Source organism: Botryllus schlosseri, chromosome 14 (genome assembly GCF_051294905.1).
Source record: "Botryllus schlosseri isolate E-star chromosome 14, Bs_hap1, whole genome shotgun sequence".
Classification (NCBI taxonomy): domain Eukaryota; kingdom Metazoa; phylum Chordata; class Ascidiacea; order Stolidobranchia; family Styelidae; genus Botryllus; species Botryllus schlosseri.
Window position 1 is genome coordinate 6,640,156 of NC_137249.1, and position 20,445 is coordinate 6,660,600.

General features: G+C 39.6%; 2 protein-coding genes and 2 long non-coding RNA genes across 4 annotated transcripts in view; 2 read left to right on the forward strand and 2 right to left on the reverse strand.

Moving 5' to 3' along the window:
- Nucleotides 1-125: 125 nt before the first annotated feature.
- Nucleotides 126-5,830, forward strand: LOC145455631 (small ribosomal subunit protein uS11m-like). Its single transcript, XM_080333611.1, has 5 exons — nt 126-554; nt 674-813; nt 2,128-2,156; nt 3,038-3,181; nt 5,521-5,830. The coding sequence occupies exons 1-5, from the start codon at nt 229-231 to the stop codon at nt 5,632-5,634; spliced, it is 753 nt and encodes a 250-aa protein (XP_080189737.1). The 5' UTR covers nt 126-228; the 3' UTR covers nt 5,635-5,830.
- Nucleotides 5,831-8,681: 2,851 nt separating this feature from the next.
- LOC145456043 (uncharacterized) lies at nt 8,682-12,941 on the reverse strand. The gene is made up of 4 exons (XM_080334072.1): nt 12,795-12,941; nt 11,259-11,411; nt 10,614-10,721; nt 8,682-8,821 (listed from the first exon to the last, which is right to left on the reverse strand). Exons 1-4 carry the CDS (start codon nt 12,880-12,882, stop codon nt 8,724-8,726), a joined length of 447 nt encoding a protein of 148 aa, XP_080190198.1. The 5' UTR covers nt 12,883-12,941; the 3' UTR covers nt 8,682-8,723.
- A 4,378-nt stretch (nt 12,942-17,319) lies between these two features.
- The window catches only part of LOC145455708 (uncharacterized), a 237,639-nt gene continuing 234,513 nt past the window's right edge, over nt 17,320-20,445 (reverse strand). Inside the window, exon 2 of the long non-coding RNA XR_013920400.1 lies at nt 17,320-17,595. This is a non-coding gene — a long non-coding RNA (uncharacterized LOC145455708). The remainder of the gene's footprint in view (nt 17,596-20,445) is intronic.
- On the forward strand, nt 17,584-19,494 carry LOC145455706 (uncharacterized). The gene is made up of 2 exons (XR_013920398.1): nt 17,584-19,011; nt 19,337-19,494. It is a non-coding gene; the product is annotated as an uncharacterized LOC145455706 (long non-coding RNA).

The following is a 20,445-nucleotide window of genomic DNA, read 5'->3' on the forward strand; positions in this document are numbered from 1 at the left end:
TTTATTTGAAAACATAATTCCACATGCTGTACCGTACTGCAGACTGGTGGTCCGGAGATATTCACATGTCCGAGATGTTTTAAGTGATCGTTTCAGAAAAATGTTATGTTATCAGGGTCATCGGGGCAAGATTTTGGAAACGTTATCTGTGCTTTCTTGATATGCAGATTCGGGAGATTTGAGTTGATTTTGTTGGATCATTAATTCTTTCAGGGTATATTGTGGGCTATGTTTAAAACAGTAATCGCTCGAAGCATACCGTTTCGACAGCAATCTTCATGGCTACGATTCGCAGTGCAGTGCAAGTTTCCCGTTCATATGGCAAATGTTACTTTTCAAGAACGGAGTTTCCAAGCTTTCAGTAAAGAACCTAGCTTCATTCCTAAACTGACTCTGAACAGACAACCTGTTTCCCTTTTATCCGGATATTTTATCAAATTGAGGGATCCACCTGGCAGAGATGATGGTGGAGTGCTGGAGCGAGACCCACGTTATGAACTGAAACGCAATCAGAATTTTGGTCCAGTGCGGGCAGAAGATTCCACAATCCCAAAGTAAGGCTACAGTAGCATTAGGTAATTAGGCCTACTTTGTGATTTGACAAACTAATGTTGAGGCGTTTATTCCTTGTCATAAGTGATGCTATTACCTTCTAATTTTCTTTCTTGCGCAGTGGACACTATGCGTTGACTTCTTGGGAATACAGTAAAAGGAGCCACCTCACGTATGCCGGCGTCCCGTACCATGAGCTTCCAATAGCTTTCGTCCGAGCAAAGTACAACAACACATTCATTGATGTGATGGCACATGATGGTAAGCCATGACCGTTTACTATCATTGCCTAAGTTGTTTGCGTTTATGACTCAACATGCTGTTCTGGTATTGTACCTTCAGTGTGCAGTAGTCAGGTTATTGGTCAATAAAGTATGCAACGATCATGACGATACCGTAATAAATAATCACGGCAATGCTTATTCAAATTTATCTCAATTGAGCTATTGGCAAAGGTAAAATACGATGCAAAATTAAGCCCTCCTTACCTGTCCAGATATCGCGTTCAAAGTAAAACAATAGACGTGCGGCACATAATTGATATTATGAGTTATGAGTAGGGCAAGTTTTTGCAGCTTCCTAAATACTCAGAAGTTATGCAGTATGGTGTTTTAAGCTGTTTGGAGGAATCTTATATTGCAACTTTTTTCGATTTTTCATGCAACTTTTATCGATTTTTTTATGAATCCAACTTTATACTGGAGATATTTGGCACTATATGTAAATAAATCACTAGATTATTTCACTGTCGTTTAAATTTGATGTCTTTTCTGATTTGACGTACAGTCAGGCTAGACCGCCGAAAATAGTATTTTCACTGGGTCATTTTTTTCAGGCTATTTTGTTGAAGTCGCCAACAGAACCTTTCGTACGGATCGGTTCGAGTATCTAATACCTTAATAATTTCAAGGAACTTGTCGTCAAACGCAACTTTTTGGTGCAACTTTTTTGAAAATAAATGCAACCTTCCAGGGATTGACTGCAGCAAAAACTTTCCCTAGTTATGAGCAATTATCATTTCACCCTGTGAAATTGGTTATGCTTGCAGGGAAATCTTTGAGATTGACTAATTCTGGGGTGGGCTAAGCATGGTCCAGGGTTAAATTATTTAATCTGGATTTTGGAGAACATTCCAACTTGGATTTTTTACCATTTCATGTTACAAAAGGATTCAATTGCTAAATCACTGAACTCAATCCTATGCTGTATTTTTCTTCGCATACTACTTTCAGCGGTAACATGTAATCCCGTGTATTGTCTAGCAACTGATCTTGTTGTGCCGATTGGCAGAAACTAGACTGACATATACTATTAATTTCGCTGTGCTAGGTAGTGTAAGTATCCTGCACAGCTAAGTAAATACAACAACGATGCGTAGTTGCACACTCATAAAACAGCTCACCCACCCTTGGACTATTTGACCAAAGCTTGTATTGTGTGCTTTAATTACATCAGATCTTATTTTGATGCACATCTATTGACTTCTAAGTTGTTATAATCTATTAGAAATTATGCGATATGATAAATGTAATTTCGGTATAATGACGCTGATACTGTCACTTCCTTTTACTTCAGGTGCAAAGAGATATTGTCACGTCACTTGCGTGAGTATTTGAGTAAAGTTTCTATTCAGTCTTGCAGTATTAATCAGTTTTCACTTAACCTATCTAGCACTCATAATTTGCTTACTGTTCAGTGTTCACTCATTAAATCTCCAGGAAAGATGAATTCACTTTGAAATATATATTTATTGTCTGTTTATGATAAGAATTCTGCCCCTCTCGATTTTCTGAATCACTGTACTCAGACTTCAACTTAGTTCAAGGTTTGGAATTCATGTGGTCACCTTGACTTACGTCAAGATCTGTTCTGTTATTTTCCTATTTGGGCTGGGAGTCGCACAAATATCTAAGCGACTCCTGGACTCCACTCTCGCCTCAAATAAGGTGCCATACCGCGAATCCCCTGCCTGTCTAATGTTCTACATCGGTGCATCCCAACCTTTTTTAGTGAGATATGACCAAACAAATAAGAATCAAATTATTGATAAAAGAAACAATGTATACACATGCAATTTATTTATTATTAATGCGGAAGTTGAGGTTGGTTATTAGACATTATCAGATCAAATCTAGGCTTGATTTTGTGACTCAGAAAATGTCTAGAAACACCTAAAATTGAGGTACACCTATTTAAGACTAACCACCAAATGTTAGATTGTCAGTATTGCAAAAGTCTTGTATTTCTACTTACAAAACTGCTACCATACCAATTAAAAGATTGCAGCCATTCCGTAACAACAAAAAGCAGCCCTCTATGACATATTGAATGGAAAAGTGTAACATTTAAAAAAGCTCCCAACTGGGAAGTACTGCTCCACCTTACACAAAATACATGCCCATCTTCACGTCAGCACCAACTCCACAGCGACAAATGTGCGTTATCTGCGATACCATAACTGAAGCTACTTGATTTCGTTTCATAGGGACTGGTTGGTTTTAAAAATGCCAAGAAAAAATCAGATCATGCAGCGGAAAATGTTGGAAAGGAGGCTGCGGAACGCGCTATTTTATTGGGATGCCCTGAGTATGTACGCGTCAAGCTGAAAGGCCCGGGATATGGCAGAGCGGTGAGTGACTACTGACTATGTGTGTCTTAAATGCGCCAATCAGGGTTGTAACCAAGTCACCAGACTCCGAGTCATCAGTCAGTTTCACTTTTCTAATTTTGACTCAGTCAAGCCGAGTCATTTTCAATTCGCCACCGAGTCAAGTCCGAGTCCAAGTAAGCGAGCAGAGGCTCAAGTCCGAGTCATGGTATTATGACTCGAGTCCAAGTCATTGTGTTGACTGCTCATGCTCATGCTCAGTTTCCCGTTAAAGACTTGTTTAACACACTTTATATAACTCTGTTTTGTGTCAGTGAATAGTTTGCATTTATAATATACTATTTTTCCTCACTTTTAGCAGTTTCTGATCGCATTTTCAAGTACCAGACTCACCAATAGACGAAATCTCAATAGTGTGGTTACATTACTATTCGAAATTACAATCAAATGTCGGTCTTGTCCGTCTGAGTTTGGAGTCATATGACTTGATTCGAGTCAATGCGCAATGACTTGAGTCAAGTTGAGTCATCAGAAAATCGCGACTCGAGTCGAGTCATTACCACCCTGGCGCCAATCGCTCAGTTGGAGATACGTCTGCCTATCTTCCATGCTTGAGTAACAAATAAATATCAGTCTTTACCACACCAGTGTAGTATATTTTATTTCTTCTGCCTGTGACACTGTGTTGACTTTGTGCTGTCACATGGTTTTCTGACATGAGACAAATATTTCCCTCTAAGCGTTGCTTTCTACTTCTAAACTGTAAAACGTATGTAATAGGGTGGAGTCACAATAACTTTTTTTGTAAATCGAAAAAAGGGGGTTCTTAAATCCCGACAAATGACCTGTCCTAAAACTACAAGAAAAATTGATTTTAGGGGATTGCCCCCATTTTCCAGCCGGCAACCCTCCAATTTCTGCGTGCGAGGGGGGTTGCGCTTCAAAATTTTAGTGTTTTTTGGCTGTAACTCGTTTTGTGTTCATCATTGAGAAAACTTTCTTATTAAGACAGATAGAAACATCATGTTTTGGCAGCTTTTGAGCTATATATCATGAGTCAACGACCAGTGGTTGTCGAGATGGACAATTTTACCCCCTCTCACGCAGAAATCGGTGGGTTGCCGGCTGGAAAATGAGGGCAATCCCCTACGATCAATTTTTATTGAAGTTTCAGGTCATTTGTCGGGGTTTAAGAACCCCCTTTTTTCGATTTGAAAAAAAAAGTCATTTTCATTCCATTCTAGTATGTAGGTTTATCGAACCAAAAAAGTGGCGGTAGTCTAAAAACATAGTCGAGTAAAGTAAGTCTGAAAACGTAAAAGTACTTTCAGTGAACACCACTACTCATCAAGCACTTCAGTCACCCTAGTGCTAATAGCCAGTCTTGTTACACCCAGAGATGGTCAAAGTAGTCAACATTGTTACTCAGGTAAAAGTAGCCGTAAAACCATGCATGTCTATATGTCTACTCAGTTTCAAGTGGAAGTATCAATTTCCAAGAAATGTCAAAACTACTTGGAAGCAAATAATAGGGTAGAGTGAAAATGACTTTTTTTTCAAATCGAAAAAAGGGGGTTCTTAAATCCCGACAAATGACCTAAAACCTCAATAAAAATTGGTTAGCTGTTCTTGTGTAAATCACACTAACATGTCACTTAGTTACTTGCGCCATTTACCCGCTTCAAAATTTTAGCGATTTTTGGCTGTAACTCTTTTAGTGTTCACAATAGAGAAAACTATCTCAAGACAGATAGAAACATGATGTTTTATAAGCTCTTGAGCTATATATCATGACTCAACGACCAGTGGTTGTCGAGATGAGCAATTTTACCCCCTCGCACGCAGAAATTGGGGGGTTGCCGGCTGGAAAATGGGGGCAATCCCCTGAAATCAATTTTCCTTCAAGTTTTAGGTCATTTGTCGGGATTAAAGAGGTGAAAAGTGGTTTCAAAAATTAGACTTTAGTTAGGTTATCGTACACGTTTAGCAGTTGATCTGAGGTGGCGGCTTTGAAATTGCAAAGCGCATAGGCCTATTCGCCACTATCACAAATTGACTATTGTCAATGCAAACAGGTGCAACCTTCAAAAATACATTCAGTTACCGTGACACAGGGCTTTTACAGAAGTTTCTCTCGTAAAAGTGATATAAACAAAATTGCTTTCCACGTCTCAAAATCCAAGTGTAAATAGTGACTAGTTTTGCCTGAAACTGTTTGAATAGAAGTTTAGGTAGTCAAAAACCATCACCACCTCAGTAAATAGTGCAAAAAGGCAGAACCTGATTGACTACTTCGTTAACAGCCGGTGATCATCATGTCTGGTTGTTTCTAACATCATGACTTCCGTTTACCTATCCAGGCCGCTTTACGGGGCTTAGTGGCCGGCGGATTGAACATCGCATCCGTCACGGATATCACGCCACTGCATGTCCACGGGCTGCCGCAGCGTCCGAGAAAAGTGAGGAGGATTTGAATTGTGAACGTGACTGACGCGACTGCGCGATTCAAGACCTGACCAATCGACCATGTGTTTGAGTGGACTCGGCCATCCGGCGGATCAAAACACGCAGCTTTTGAATATGGGTTGGATGCTGGCCGAGACGCGAATATTTTACCTTACTTGAGCGTGCTAGATGAATTTGTTTTCAAAATATAAGTCGCAACACAAGTTTCGTCCAGATTACGTGTTTCCGCGGATGAAACGTGTCAGAATTCCCATTTCTATTTGCGCTGTGATGCTACGTGGGCGCGCGCAGGATGTTGCTGTCGGTGTCGGTAGATATATTCATCGTACGCAAGGGACAAAATGTAAAGAAACTAGGACTAACTGCAATGATTCGAATCTTCTTGCCACTTTAAGTTATTGATCAACGAAAATCACAATTTCGATACTATTATCCACTAAGGAATCTTTAAATCCTCGATTGTTCGTATCGCGGCATACGAAATGTGTAGTACTACGCACGTCATTGAAAATGTCATGTGATCAACCCGCTGCATTGTCACGAAGTGAAATGAGAGAGAGAGAGAGATATTTTTTGATTTGTCCAACCGTAAAGAAAACATCATTGGCACGTGCAACAACAATAAATGAACTTACGGTATAGGACAGGGTGTGACCGATATGACTCTGGGTAGGGTCAACTAGTCTGATCACACCCTGCATTAACAAATACAGATATTGTGTTATAAATTTGGATGCATTGGTTGGGATCAATCAATTCAGCTCAGCATAAAAATAAAATACTAAAGAAACTACAAATTTGGTGGGAGACAAGCGGATCATTGGTAATGGGAGATGAGGTGACTGAATAATTCCTTTTTGAAGGAGTGGTATGGGAGGTCCCGTATTGAGGAGGGTATAGCATTCCATATGAAATAGGCACGGTCAGAAATGAGAGATGTATGGTATTCTTTTTCGCCTGCACCATCGAGATGCTTTGACGACGATACGATACGGCCTTCATAGTAAGGTCATCTAGTCTGCACCCACGTTTTTTTCCTCCATGCTATCCGTGATTGCTGAGCGCCTAGCAGGAAAGCCGCGGATACCAGTTTTCGAGTCTTTGGTCTGATCCGGCCGGGGATCGAACCCACGACCTTCCGATAGAGGAGCCGGACGCACAACCATTACACTATCTCGCTCGACGCCAGAATTCGTACATACGTGTTGGAGGTTCCTCGCTATATAATCCGTATAAGCGGTGTCTTATAAAAGCCTAGAAGTGGGCCGCGCTATAAGTCGGCAGTTGCGGAATGAAAATGAAGAAAATTTGCCTGGTTTGAATGACATGACCACAGCCCGCCATTAGGGGTTTATGTGAAATTATCGAATGTGACTAGTGTTTGTGATGGTACTGTTACTTCTAGGGCCGCCAAGCGTCTAGCACCGACTACGTGAAATGGACACTTGTCTGAACTGGCTGCCGTGAAGACGCAAAATTAAAGCTGTCTACAAACTATTGTGCTTCTCTTTACATCGACTATATTAGGAGGTCTTCCACACATATTTGAAATTTTCACATCATTCGTACTGTCACGACGTCATCATGACATTCATGAGCGAAACACTGATATTCGAAGCCTGTTACCCGATTTGAAGTCGAATCATTGCAATTTACAGCGTAGCTACGATGTAAAATCATATGGTCGAATCACCCACTCGATTTTGCCCAGCCCTAAACGCAACGCCTCCTCGTATATACTTTCGAACGTGAAAAAATTGTTGCATTGAAATATAGGCTGTCGAAATTGGACAGCCCTGTAGGAATTAATATGTCAGCTGACGTATTATCCGAGTATGGCTAAAGACCAGCGACATTAGTATTTGTATCCACGTCATCCGCGTGCGAACACAGTCTTCAATGAGATGCGATGAACGGACATGAAAATCTTTACATCTCAAAATGATAGCGTACATGATTCATTGAAATCGGTTCGGTTTATTTGCAATTTTTTATCAGTTCAATACACCTCAAATATTGCGATACAATGAAAAGATCGAAGGTGTCGAAACGACTTCGAGTAGTCTTTGAAAACAGACACCCACCTTGGCCTAGACCAGTGGTTCTCAAACTGGGGGGTGCCCCCCTTTTGGGGGCGTGTAAGCATATGAAGGGGAGCACGAAACTGAAAAAAATTTAGCGCTCCGCGCGATTTACCTCCAATTCGTGGTTCTTGCTCTGTCTATTCTCCTATAATTTCATATTTGATCATTCTCTCGCCAACAGCCATAACCTTCAATGCCATCAAAGTATCAGTTGGCATCGCTAGCATTCTGATTTCTCTCTTCGATATTTTGTGATATCAGCATAAGGGAGGCAAAAAATCTTTCCCTATCATAAAGGGAGCGTGTCTAGAAAAGTTTGAGAACCAGTGGCCTAGGCGATGTAAAGAGGAGGCATGCACACTGAATAAAAAGTAAAAGAAGATAATATATAGAAAAGCAAGCGACAAAAATGAGGTGGCGTCACGGAAGACGAGATCGATAGGTCAGGTCCGGTCCGGTAATCTTGGGGACGGATTTGTATTCATTTAGTAGAAATTGCTTGTATTTCGACTTGAATGTGGACATGCTCGACTGCTCGTCGACTGTTGGATAACCGGCGGGATGAAATGATGAAATTTTTAGCAATAAATTTAATTGAATTGATTTATGCCAACATTTAAATTGTTAGTTATTCCATTCCTTGAAGGTAGAACAAAAATATTATACTATGGCTTGTTGTAGCTAAGATAATAATAATAATAGAAAGCAAGGAACTTTGGAACATTCGAGTTTTTGGGTGTAGCCTATCTATGTCTCATCAGTTCCTTGGTCTTGGACCCACCGGGTGGTGGCCTATGATTCGGTTTTTGAGAAATCGGAGATTCCTGGATACTACAGATAATGCTGGGATCAATGTGTTGAGCGAGAAATTTGCTGTTTTCGGCTGAAGGTTTGGGATCCAGAGAGCATTTTCCACTTTTCGTTCCATAGATCCCACACACTATAATATATAGGTTGATATTGTTGTAATAAAGTAGTCTGTACATGAAGGAGCAGCAACCAGCATCATATCATCATAGTAATTCTTGAATGAGAAGACATAATGCGGCGGTCAATAAGATACGAGAGGGTGAAGAATATTTCGCCTGCGACGTAGCACTGTTGCATAGGTCTGAAATTTCGAGGTGGATTTAGGAAGAGCCGTTGATTGACGAGTGGCTTCCAACACGAAGCCTTGGAAACGATCAAAGCAACCACAGAAAATCGATCATAGCGCGACTCAAAAGAAATGTTGCAAATATTACGTACGCCATGGCCTACTACTACTGTTTTTTTTGTGAGCCATGCGTACGCCTACATAAGCGATAGGTCTAGTGCTGTAGCGAGGAAGACTTATACCAGAGGTGGTTAACCTTTTCAGCCAAAGGGCCACATTTGATTGACGAAATATTGCGCGGGCCACTAGCCGCGCGAAGCGCGAAAATTTTTCTAAGTTTATAGGTCAATACTATAGTCACTTGACTATATTGCGGGCCTGCTGTATATCGCTGGGCACAGTTTGTAAGGAATGGTCTTTTTGGCGCCTGGACTTATCGATATCGAAAGTTTCGACCAACATGTGTCAATCATTTTGTGCCTATAGGTTTCATAGTCGACGGTCTTTCTGTGAGCGCATACCCAAGGTCGCATATGTTGAACGACACTTTGTCTCGTAATCGCGAATATAGTTAGACTCAATCTGATACATTAGGCGTTCTTTCATTTTCACAAAGGGGTAACAATATTAAAAGCAAGAAATCGAGTGACAACATGTTGCGCGAAGCGTGTATTAAATTTTTACTTATGATAAATCTATCGCAAAGTATTCTGATTTATTATGGTGTACGAAGATCTACCAAAATGTGACTGGCTCATGGATCTGCCAATGCGTCGGAACTGATATTTTAGTCATCAAATCTCAAGTGTTGCGGCCAGACTAATCAAAGTTTTGGTTGGCCTTGCAAGTTCACAATCTGTGCAATCCATTTTTGATAATATTACTAATTTCGGAAATTACTTCGCGGGCCACTCGAAACCTTCTCGCGGGCCACGGGTTGGCCGGTCCTGACTTATACCCTTCGCGACCAATACTTTATCAATCACTGGTGTAACCGATGCCGTTGCCAGCTGCAGATAAGCGGTTGGTGGGATTCCTTGCAGTTACACACATCGCGACGCTTTTGAACGTAAGCTTGGCGGTGGGCAGTTCACACGGAATCAGCACGCGCGCTGTGGCGAGATAGCGCAGTGGTGTAATCCGCGGCTGCAACACCCATGGGTTGCGGGTTCGAGTCCGACCGAGGTCGACTTCAGAATTCATATACCTAAGTGTTGGAGGTTAATCTAGACACCTCCTCGCCACCTTCTCCGCGTAAGCGGTGCCTTACAAAAAGCCTAAAAGTGGGCCATGCTATAAGTCGGCAGTTACGGAATACAAATGAAGAATATCGGTCTGGTGTAAATGTCCATAGTTGTAGACAAACACCATGAATACCTCAAAAACAAACAAGGCACACGCGCTCTGTGGCGTGGCTGAAAGCGAACTTCCGACCACATAACCGTGAATTCACGGGCGTATATGATGGGCACAACGAAACATATATTGGTCGTGAAGAACACGGCACAGCATCCAATTTAAGGAGGAAAGGCACTGAATCCGGTGATGTCAGTTCTCTGCGGGGATGTGCGCACTGGTAGCTAATTGTTATATGCAGTTTATAGATTGACCGCAGTGAATTTATGATTTCATCTATTAATTAGATTTGAACGAGGAATTTTGAATGAATAAGGTAATAAATAAGCATGGGGATCAACGACAAAATCAAAATTTGGGTTTGAAATTTATAGTAAATTTGCTCATGTCTGCTACCCATATAGTAAGATGTTGGAAATGAGCAAGTCTATAAGATTGATATCAGCAATACCTTCGGTACAAGAGTCAAAGCATGTTTTCACGACTCCGCGATAAATGCATCTGTGAAGAAACAAGTCAGAGCAAAGTCGAGTAGTGTGAATGACCGGGTGATTCAAGACTGTAAAAACAATTAAATTGTTAGTCGAATTCACGTAAAATAGCCGCATATTCCAAGTAAATACAATTAGGGCTGTATTTAAAACAAAAATCAATTTAAAACAAACATGTTTAAAACAAGGTCCTTGTTTAAAACATGTTTCTTTGTTTTTTTAAAGCAATGACGTCACGAATATTAAATTGTGACGTCATAGTGGATTGGCATTGACAATTGAAAATATAGGGTAAATACAGTTCCTTTGACGAAATATCTAAGTACTATAGCAGTTGAACCGACTATTTTGAGGATTCTAACCATCCCATATCGTATACGCCGGCCATATCGGGCGGTATTTGTCCGTAGGCTCATACAACACGTTTTTTGGAAAGTATTTACACAATTAAGGCATGATTTTACAGCTTTAAAAAAACACAATTATGTTTTTTTAAAGGGCCTTTGTTTAAAACGTTGTTCAAAACATGCTCTAAACAAAGTGTTTTAAACAATCATTTGTTTTAAATGCAACCCTCAATACAGTGAATTAATACGATTGTGTACCAGTTGCTGTTGTTGTTTGAACCATGCAATACTTTTCTCCCTGCGTGCATTCAACCGAATATGTACTCGAGACGTCTGGCCCGATGCATTTAGGATTAGGAAGGAGGTCAGTTGAATTGCAGTTGTAGCAAACAAGTGCTAGAGTTGTGTGAGCTAAAAAGCAATCATTGACATGATCAGGATCAGTTGGATGCTCTGCGAAGAAAATATTTGAAAAGAAGTCATAAAATTAAATAGACAGGGAGAATATCTTTTCCCCGCGATTTTGTTCTTTATTGACAAACTCGTATCTATTTACGCCTGGGGTGAGAATTGCAGATAAACTCTGAGCGAAAAAAGTGTGTATTCACACCCCAAAGGTGTTACACAAAAACAGAGTTAAATCTCGATTATAAATCCTACGTGACTACGTGTTATAACGCGGTTATATAGTTACGTATAGGCCATAATGTATATGGATGGTAGAGTTGTACAGATCATGGATTATAATATGGAATCCTGACACACTCCGTATCCTAATTCCGTATGTACTGTTAAATTCCGAACTAAAAAAATCTGCCCCTGTCATCCATATCATCCACTAATTATACGTCGCGTAGGCAATGGATTGAGGTAATTTTGAAAAAATTTCGACCAATAGTTCTGTGTTGACCAAAAAAAGGTGATCACTTTGTCTCGACTCCCGCATTACCCACTTTTGTGCGATACGTGGTGTTGACTAAAGACGTTGGTTGGTTTGCCAACTCTGGCGTTCGCTGCGTCGGAGTCAAGTTTTTGATCGCATTTTGATACCTTCTCTAGAAAAAGAGGACAAATTCCCCAAAAAGAGTACATTTAGGCGTCCTCAGAGGACACTTGCAATTTATTGAAAAAAGGGGACAAATCCTCTTAAAAGAGGACATATGATAACCTCAGCTACATGAAACGGGACTAGAGATTCTTCAAAATTGTGGTGCAATGTCGAAGTTCGTACGGGATATCGAAGCAGACAAACAGAAAATCATTTTTATGCATTCGAAATTTAGAATTTAGTCCAGATCCGGCATTCGGGCAAATATGTGAATTAGGATCCCATCCTGTCTCAGAAAAACTGTCCGAATTCCTGACCGGTTAGAATCCAAATCCTCATCCTGTAGATCTCTAATGTATGGTAGCCCTATAATATAGCTACCCCGTTGTGTCAGCATTTTTAAATCTTAGAGTGCTAAAATATAAAATTCCTACACGCCGCACTAATACAGAAAGAGGTAATGAAAGAAATATAGCCATTGATGGTACACAAGTAAAAGTATACGAATTTATACTAAACTATATGAGTCGCAAATTATGGAGACACGATAAAGCTACATATACGAATGGCATATAGGCTATGTATACGTAGAAAACTACCGTTTGGCATTTAATAATATAATAAGTGTTTCTTTAACTTCGATATCACACCATAATGTCGATGTAACAAACTAATGATGACACAGTGAAATATATAGTGATGTAGCAAAATGTGATTCTTATTTACAGTTAACATTGTTCACGTACAGCAGCAAGCGATGATTGTAAGTACTAACAAAGATATTGTGACGTGAGAATCTCCTGAATCTTTGAATGAAGATCTTTCAGTAGCCATGTGAATGTTGCTGGGAAGTCAATTTATAAATACATAAACTGTAGTAAATATCTAAAGAAAAAACGTTTCAGCACCGAATTCGTAACATAGTCTACATATTGAAAAACCGTTCGTTAGTGACGATTGGCGAAGTCGGTAATTCCAACCAGCTTCAACAAGGTCCTAGGAGTTGAAGGTTTATCTATAGACCGAGACGCCCATAAGCTACGTGGGTGTTGCCCATAAATAGCGTAAAGACGAGAACTGGGTCCTAACTTCTTTTCATCCGCGGAGTCTCTTTACTCGATGTCCAACGTAGAATTCCGTACCACAAATTGATCGAGCTAAAATCTCGCTTTTATTACATTACATTACTTTAATATCGAACTTGTCAAACAATCGAGTATGCTCGTATTTTCAATACTGTGAGCTTTTAAATATTCTACCCGACTCGTGTTAACTTGCTAGGAAAATATTATTTTCATCTCAAGTTTGAACGTTATAATCTTGATGGCATATGATCCATACTTTACCGCTGTATCGGTTTACCTAAAGTTCTTGGCGTGTTATTGCTTCATTCCCCAAAAAATATTACTGCAACCATGATGTCCCAGTCGATTTCTAAGATATTTATCGTAAAAACTCTTTTTAATTAGGAAACATTTAACTGTAGAATCAGTCTTTTCTCAACAATGTGGCGACAGCTCCTGAAGTCGAGCGGTCCATCATGGAAGACAGCACAATTCACCCTCAACATTCCGCCTATAAATACCTAGCGGATCGATCCCTCTTTGAACTGTTTCCTGCACTGCAGTAGCGCGAGCCTTTGTGATAGGCGAAATGGTTTTTAAGTCACGAATCCTTACTGAACTGCACATGCAGTTGACAGAATATAGCTCAAGCATATTGTTTACAAAACACATTATTCTTTATGCTCTGGATTGATTTCTGTGTCGAAACTGTTCGAGATGCTCAGCAGCGCAAGAGCCTGCATTATTGATATCCAATAATGAACTAACGTTTCGCAGCATTTTGTGTAATATTCCGCCTGAGCTTTTTAACCCTATTAGTATCGACAGAAAAGGCCAAGTTGCCTTTGAGCTCAGTGGCAAGATTGAATGATACTTGGATGCACACAATAAAATATATACCAGATGAATGTCAGCAAAATGCCAGATATGTTATGACTAGGGCGATTTTTATTTACCTAAAAAATAAAAATTTTGACATTTTTTTACCTAAAAATCTTAGTTTTGACCACATTTGACCTAACGTATGCAAATTAGGTGTTTTCCCACATAATGTCAGAATTATACTACTTATCTTCATTTCTGGTTGGAACTGTCTGGCCTTACGAAGTAGTTTGACCAGAAAAAAAATTGCCTCAAAAACTGACAAATTTTTACGTGAAAAAATTTAATTTTAACGACATCAGGCCGTATGAACAATTCCAGTAGCTACATTACGCATTATGGTAGAAATAATTAAAAAAGTTGTAATACAACGAAAGATACTTTTCTACATTCTCGGGTAGAAAGTGTCTGTCCTCACTAAGTAGCTTGCCAAGAATGGAGAAAGAACGTTCAACAGCAGCAGTTGTTGGCTGACAACACTGAAGTTGTGCGTACACTGCTGGTGACAAACCGTGTTGCTTCATTCTGGCAATGGTCTACATCACAATTTTTCATCATGCACTTCTTGATATAAGAACCATTCAATGCCCACGCAGTCTTGCTTCAGTTAGGATATTGCGGTACGGTGAGCATAACACCATGTCAACCTATTTGTTTCATTTGAATGTTTATGATTCACAATGAGCAGACAATGGGCCTTCTACAATGGTAGGCCTATAATTTGTAGGCGTCAAGCTGTAAAATGTCAAATGATAAGTTCACCGACAGTGCGAAATCTACGATACAAACGAAATGCAGGTTACAAAAAAGTCTTAACTTTGTAAACAATTTTGACAGTTATTGACCCAACGCTACAATTTTGACTTTTTTTGACGTGTCAAAAAATCGCCGTAGTTATGACTGATGATCACCACCACCACTACTTTTTATGTGCGTAAAGCTGGTGAGGTGATCTGCTTGTAAGCTCGTCATTGAGATAGTATTTTGCACCATCGTGAAGATGCATCATGCAATTACGAAAGTAGCCCACCTCCGATTTACTACAAAACATGTGATTCCCCTACCAATCTACTTCTCACAACTAGCTTCTTGAGTACTTTTCGAACCATTTATTTTCTACTTCTGATGTCTTGGAAATAGCTACTTCTACTTCATTGGGCCACCTGTGTCCCCGATAAAATACAACTCGTACGACTAACATTATGTGGTAGCTATGGAGACTCTTTAAACAGAATTTGACGAAATTCGACAGTACAATTTGCCGACATTCAAAATCGATTCGGAGGCTTAACAGGAATTTGCCTTGTAGGCCTACAGACCTCAGTAGAACCACGCAGAATAGGTGTGTAGGCCTACAGACCTCAGTAGAACCACGCAGAATAGGTGTGTAGGCCTAATATCAAAAAGGAAGTAGGAAAGATCTCATCATATTGAAATTCTATTTCTTTGTTTCGAGTTGCATACTTATGTCCTAACTAAGTTCTGAGTTCATTTTGATTTTTGAAAGTTCACCGGACCGCAAGTCAAAATGGTTGGTATTGCAATACCAATTTTTTATTCCTGAATGTGTTTTGATACGGTACCAGGGTTTTATATCGAATTCTATGGCTTGTGTAATTTAGGGTTACCATATTTTGGAAATCTGAAAAGAGGACACATTTTCAGAATTTTCAGACTTCCAAAACCGGAGAGGAATTCTCAAAAAACGGTAAATTTTTCCCACTTTGTGTTCGGTTGACTAAAAAAAAGGTCAACTTTCCGCCCAGCTACCGAAACACCCGCCGGAGCGTCACTTCGGTGCTGATTTACGGTATATCATTCGCATTTTGCAATAAATATTACCTACATTCTCAAAAAAGAGGACAAAATCTCAAAAAAGAGACAAAAAGGCGTCTTCCGATGACACTTTCAAAAAAGTCAAAAAAGAGGACAGATCCTCTTAAAAGAGGACGTATGGTAACCCTAGTGTACGTAGTTACGTTTTGATAAGCTACGATATATTATATATACATTCTTTTTAGTAATATTTATAAGCAAACGGATCATAAGGTTCATCGCAATTATACTTCGAGTTCGCTGATTGACGTGAAAGGAAAAGAATGAAAATAGATTGCAACTGTGGCAACTGTGGCTTATACACTCTAAATACGAGACAACAGTATCGCCTTTTTTCCCGTTGGCGGCAACGCCGTATCGCGTAAACAACATCAGGTTCGAGAGAAATTTGGTGTCTGCTCTTTCTTCGCGTCTATTTCTCTATTTTCTCACAACGCGGACATCGTTACGGCGAAAGTTGAAAGTCCGCTGCTGATTCTATTGCAATACGACATAACGACAGTCACAGCAATGATATATATACAATGATTGGAAACTCCAGTGAGCTCTGCGTTTGAGCGCGTCGCGAGTCATGCTTCACTACAGGAATGAAATCGATGTAAACAAACGGTTCGCCAGCAATCTTTCTTCAGGAACTGGCGGTAATGTAGTGAAGTTTTTTATCGAGACCTATTGTGCACGTGAAATGTGTGCATACTGTACAGGTTTTGGCCAATACCAGTAGCATGGCTTAATATTCAGACGAAACTGATGTACCAGTGTGCCTACGTGATGAACACTATGATCGGAGGTGGTCTCGCAGTATCAAATGAAGGTGGATACTTCATAGTACGAGCTAGAGTTGGGATCAGGTCACTATCTTCATGTCATTGCAAATTTTTAATCAAGTCACGAAGTCATTTCTAATTTTTTCAAGTCAATTCAGGCAGGTTCTAAAACTGACTCTGAAGTCAGGCCTTCTGAAGTTGTGAAAGTAGGCAAAACCTACTTGAGGATATCGCAAAAAGCATCACGTTTTTGAAGTAATAATAGTCATTATTCCTTTGTTACGTAGATTCATCTTGTGATCCGAATGCTCATATATACAATTAAATAAAAATAAAAATATTTTTGTTTGATACATATCAGGAGTAATCGTCAGCAGCTTGTAGATACAGTATACAATTGACTAACAGATGTATACAAAGTAAAGTCGAACTCATTTCTTCATACTACTCGAGTACTTTTCAGACCGTTCATTTTCTGCTTCAACAAGTAGATTTCAATATCCAATTGACTAAGAAACGTCTGCAAAACCTGGTCTTAACCTACTTTTTCAAACTACGGTACTTCATGAGTACAATTTACCATGATATGATGGTATATCTTATAAGTGTATGTGTGCGCAAGAGCGACCCACAATAGGTAGAAAGTTCCTGCCACTGTCCATGTCAGGTTTGATAGACTTGTGCACAGCCAATGATCTATAAATGATTGTTCACAGCATATACTTTGTATAGTCATTAAATTGTGATGTTGTCCATGTCCAGTCCAGTTTGTCAACTCTTACAGTCATAGTTGACTTGCAAGATGGTGACTTCGAAGAATGGGACGGGATAGAGACTATCCAACAATCCCCTTCACTCAACAAATCTCCATCTCCACATCACCATCTATTCCCTCAACGGCCGAGGTGATCATGGAAGAAGTTGATCGAATCCGAGCATCATAACAATGTGTCATCGCATGGGTATTACAGAAGCAGGATTTTGAACAGCTTAGATACCTCACCTCTTCATGGACTCTTAAATGCTCTGATACTAGTCGTGTCTAAATTTCAATGAGGATACCAACACCATAATATCATTGAAAATTTTATACAGGGTATGGATATTTCATTTACTGTAACACTTAAAAACTGCATAAACAACTTTTGTTATCATGTCAGACTTGTTGTCATCTAAATTCAGAATAACAAGAACCAAAATCCTAGTCAACGGAAAGCATTTAAGTCAAGTGAATATGTAGCAAAAAGGGATTTTCTTGTTTATGCAAATTACAATATCAGATATACCTATGTTTAAGCCAGGGCCAGCCAACCCGTGGCCCGCGAGAAGGTTTTGAGTGGCCCGCGAGGTAATTTCCGAAATTTCTAATATAATGGATTGCACAGATTTTAAGCTTGCAAGGCCAACCAAAATTTGATTAGTCTGGCCGCAATACTTGAGATGTGATGACTAGAATATCAGTTCCGACGCATTGACAGATCCATCAGTCATTCACATATTGGTATATCTTCGTACACTACAATAAAGCAGAATAATTTGCGATAGATTTATCAAAGGTAAAAATTTCTACAAGCTTAGCGCAATATGTTGCCACTCGAATTCTTGTTTTTAATATTGTAGCCCTTTTGTGAAAATGGAAGAACACCTAATGTATCAGCTTGAGTCTAACTATATTCGCGATTACGAGACAAAGTGTCGTTCAACATATGCGACCTTGCGTTTGCGCTCGCAGTAAGACCGTCGACCATGTAACCTAGGCAGGAAATGATTGGCGCATGTTGGTCACAGCTTTCGATATCGATATGTCCATGCGCCGAATAGCCCAGTCCTTGCAAACTTAGCCCAGCGATATACAGCAGGCCCGCAATACAGTCAAGTGACAATATTATTGATCTACGAACTTCAAAAAATTTTCGCGCTTGGCGCGGTTAGTGGCATGAACAAAAGTTCGTCAATCAAATGTGGCCCTTAGGCCAAAAAGGTTGGCCAGCCCTGGTTCAAGCCATTCGATAAATGTAATGTCTGCATCTATTTTTGTTGTAATTTGTGAAACTGTGCTGTGCTATTATGAACAATCGAATAACTGTGCCTAGTAGTTGATAACGTCAATGTTTCTTGTCACGTAACAAAAATATATATTCTCAAATGTTATTTTTTCGAGCTTTCTCATCCTCTCTTAATGACAATAACAGGACAGCAGTTGGATGGTAGAGCAGCGATCTCACATGACGTTGAACATCGGAGGGCATTCAAGCATCAAGTACCATGGCATTTGAACACTAGTATGTTTCAAGCCTCTTTAGAAATCAATTATTCTTTGAAAATTACCATATCGCAGGTGCGGCCAGATTTCCTGATCAGGATAAAAATGATTCCAATAACGGATCAAGACTCAATCTCTTGGTGATAATGAGGTAGTCTGCTCGATGGATTGGCAAAAATGTCCGTATCAAATTTATCATTGTTGTTGTTTCCTTGTCTCTTTGATAAGCTTCCCTGCTCACGAATTTCGTTGCTGTTTCTGCGGCATAAGAATATCTCCAGTTTTGCAGTAGCGGCATATCTTTTTCCAGCTAGTACAAGTGAAGCAATATTATCTGGAATGCAATATGGCTTTAAATGGCAGTTGTAGCTGAACTTGGTTGTCATATTCACAAGGCACACGAAACTATCCACAGGTTGCATTGTAGTGTCCATCTCTTCACCTCTCGTACTCGAATAATATGTATAGTCTTTCAGCAAGACTATTTTTCTCTGCATCAATCGATCCAATGAGTATCAATCCAATCCGGCACCATTCGTCAAAGTATTATTCATTTTGACTACAATCTTTGGAAATATCTCAATGTCTGAAGCAAAGTGGAACATGACATGGTTGCTTCTCATGGACGGCCTGGCGTGCCGAAATCCCACAAGATAATGATTTGCACTTTTATTAAGATCCCTGAATCCTTTTCAATTTCCTCGCGGCTTTGGGTTACTTTGCGGCTGTTTCAATACACGAACAATCTTTTCTTGAAAGTTAGAATGGACTATAATTTATAAAAAAATGTTAACGATCCTTTAAAAACTTTATGCATTAGACATTTACAGAATGGGAATTTGTTATGTCACAGTTTTGCCAGTCAACTACAATTGAAATCAAGTTATTTATTCAATCCGTCAAGTATTTTTCGTACTGCCGCATATGCAATATATATGAGCAATGTGCATATTCAAGAGAGATTTTGCATTGGATGATTGTGGAGTTACATTGCTGGAAAAATAACCTGGGTAGCAGCACATACAATGCAAGTTGATGCTCATGCTCAGGTCATAAAGCGTGATGCAAATGGCGAAAAGTTATGAAGGTTATGAAGGTTATACATAAAAAACCATAGACGTACACACTATACAATGACGAAGGTTACAAAATCATTTCCTAACCTTTCAATGAATAAGACACCATAGAATGTTGCTCACAAATGCATAAATCATCTATTTTGTACAATCCTTCCAGCTATCAATCTTAACGAGTACTCCATGTTAATTTTCAAGGTTTACAGGCAATTCATGGGGAACACCTCACAACGGGTAGTTCATATCAAAGAAGTGCCAAAACGTTTACCAGGTATATTTTGAAGAAATGGGCATTGGTAGATGTTTTCGGACACCCCGGTGTGAAAGATTCAACTATTGAGAGAAGTACGACATATCACGCCAGGTCGATGTGAACAATACTAACTATGGAGTGATTATCCTAAATGTCATTCTAGTGCAGTGGTTCCCAACCTTTTTCGACTCATCGCCCCCTTTTCAAGCTCAACGCCGATCATCGCCCCCCAAATTTTGTGAACCGAAAAACCGGT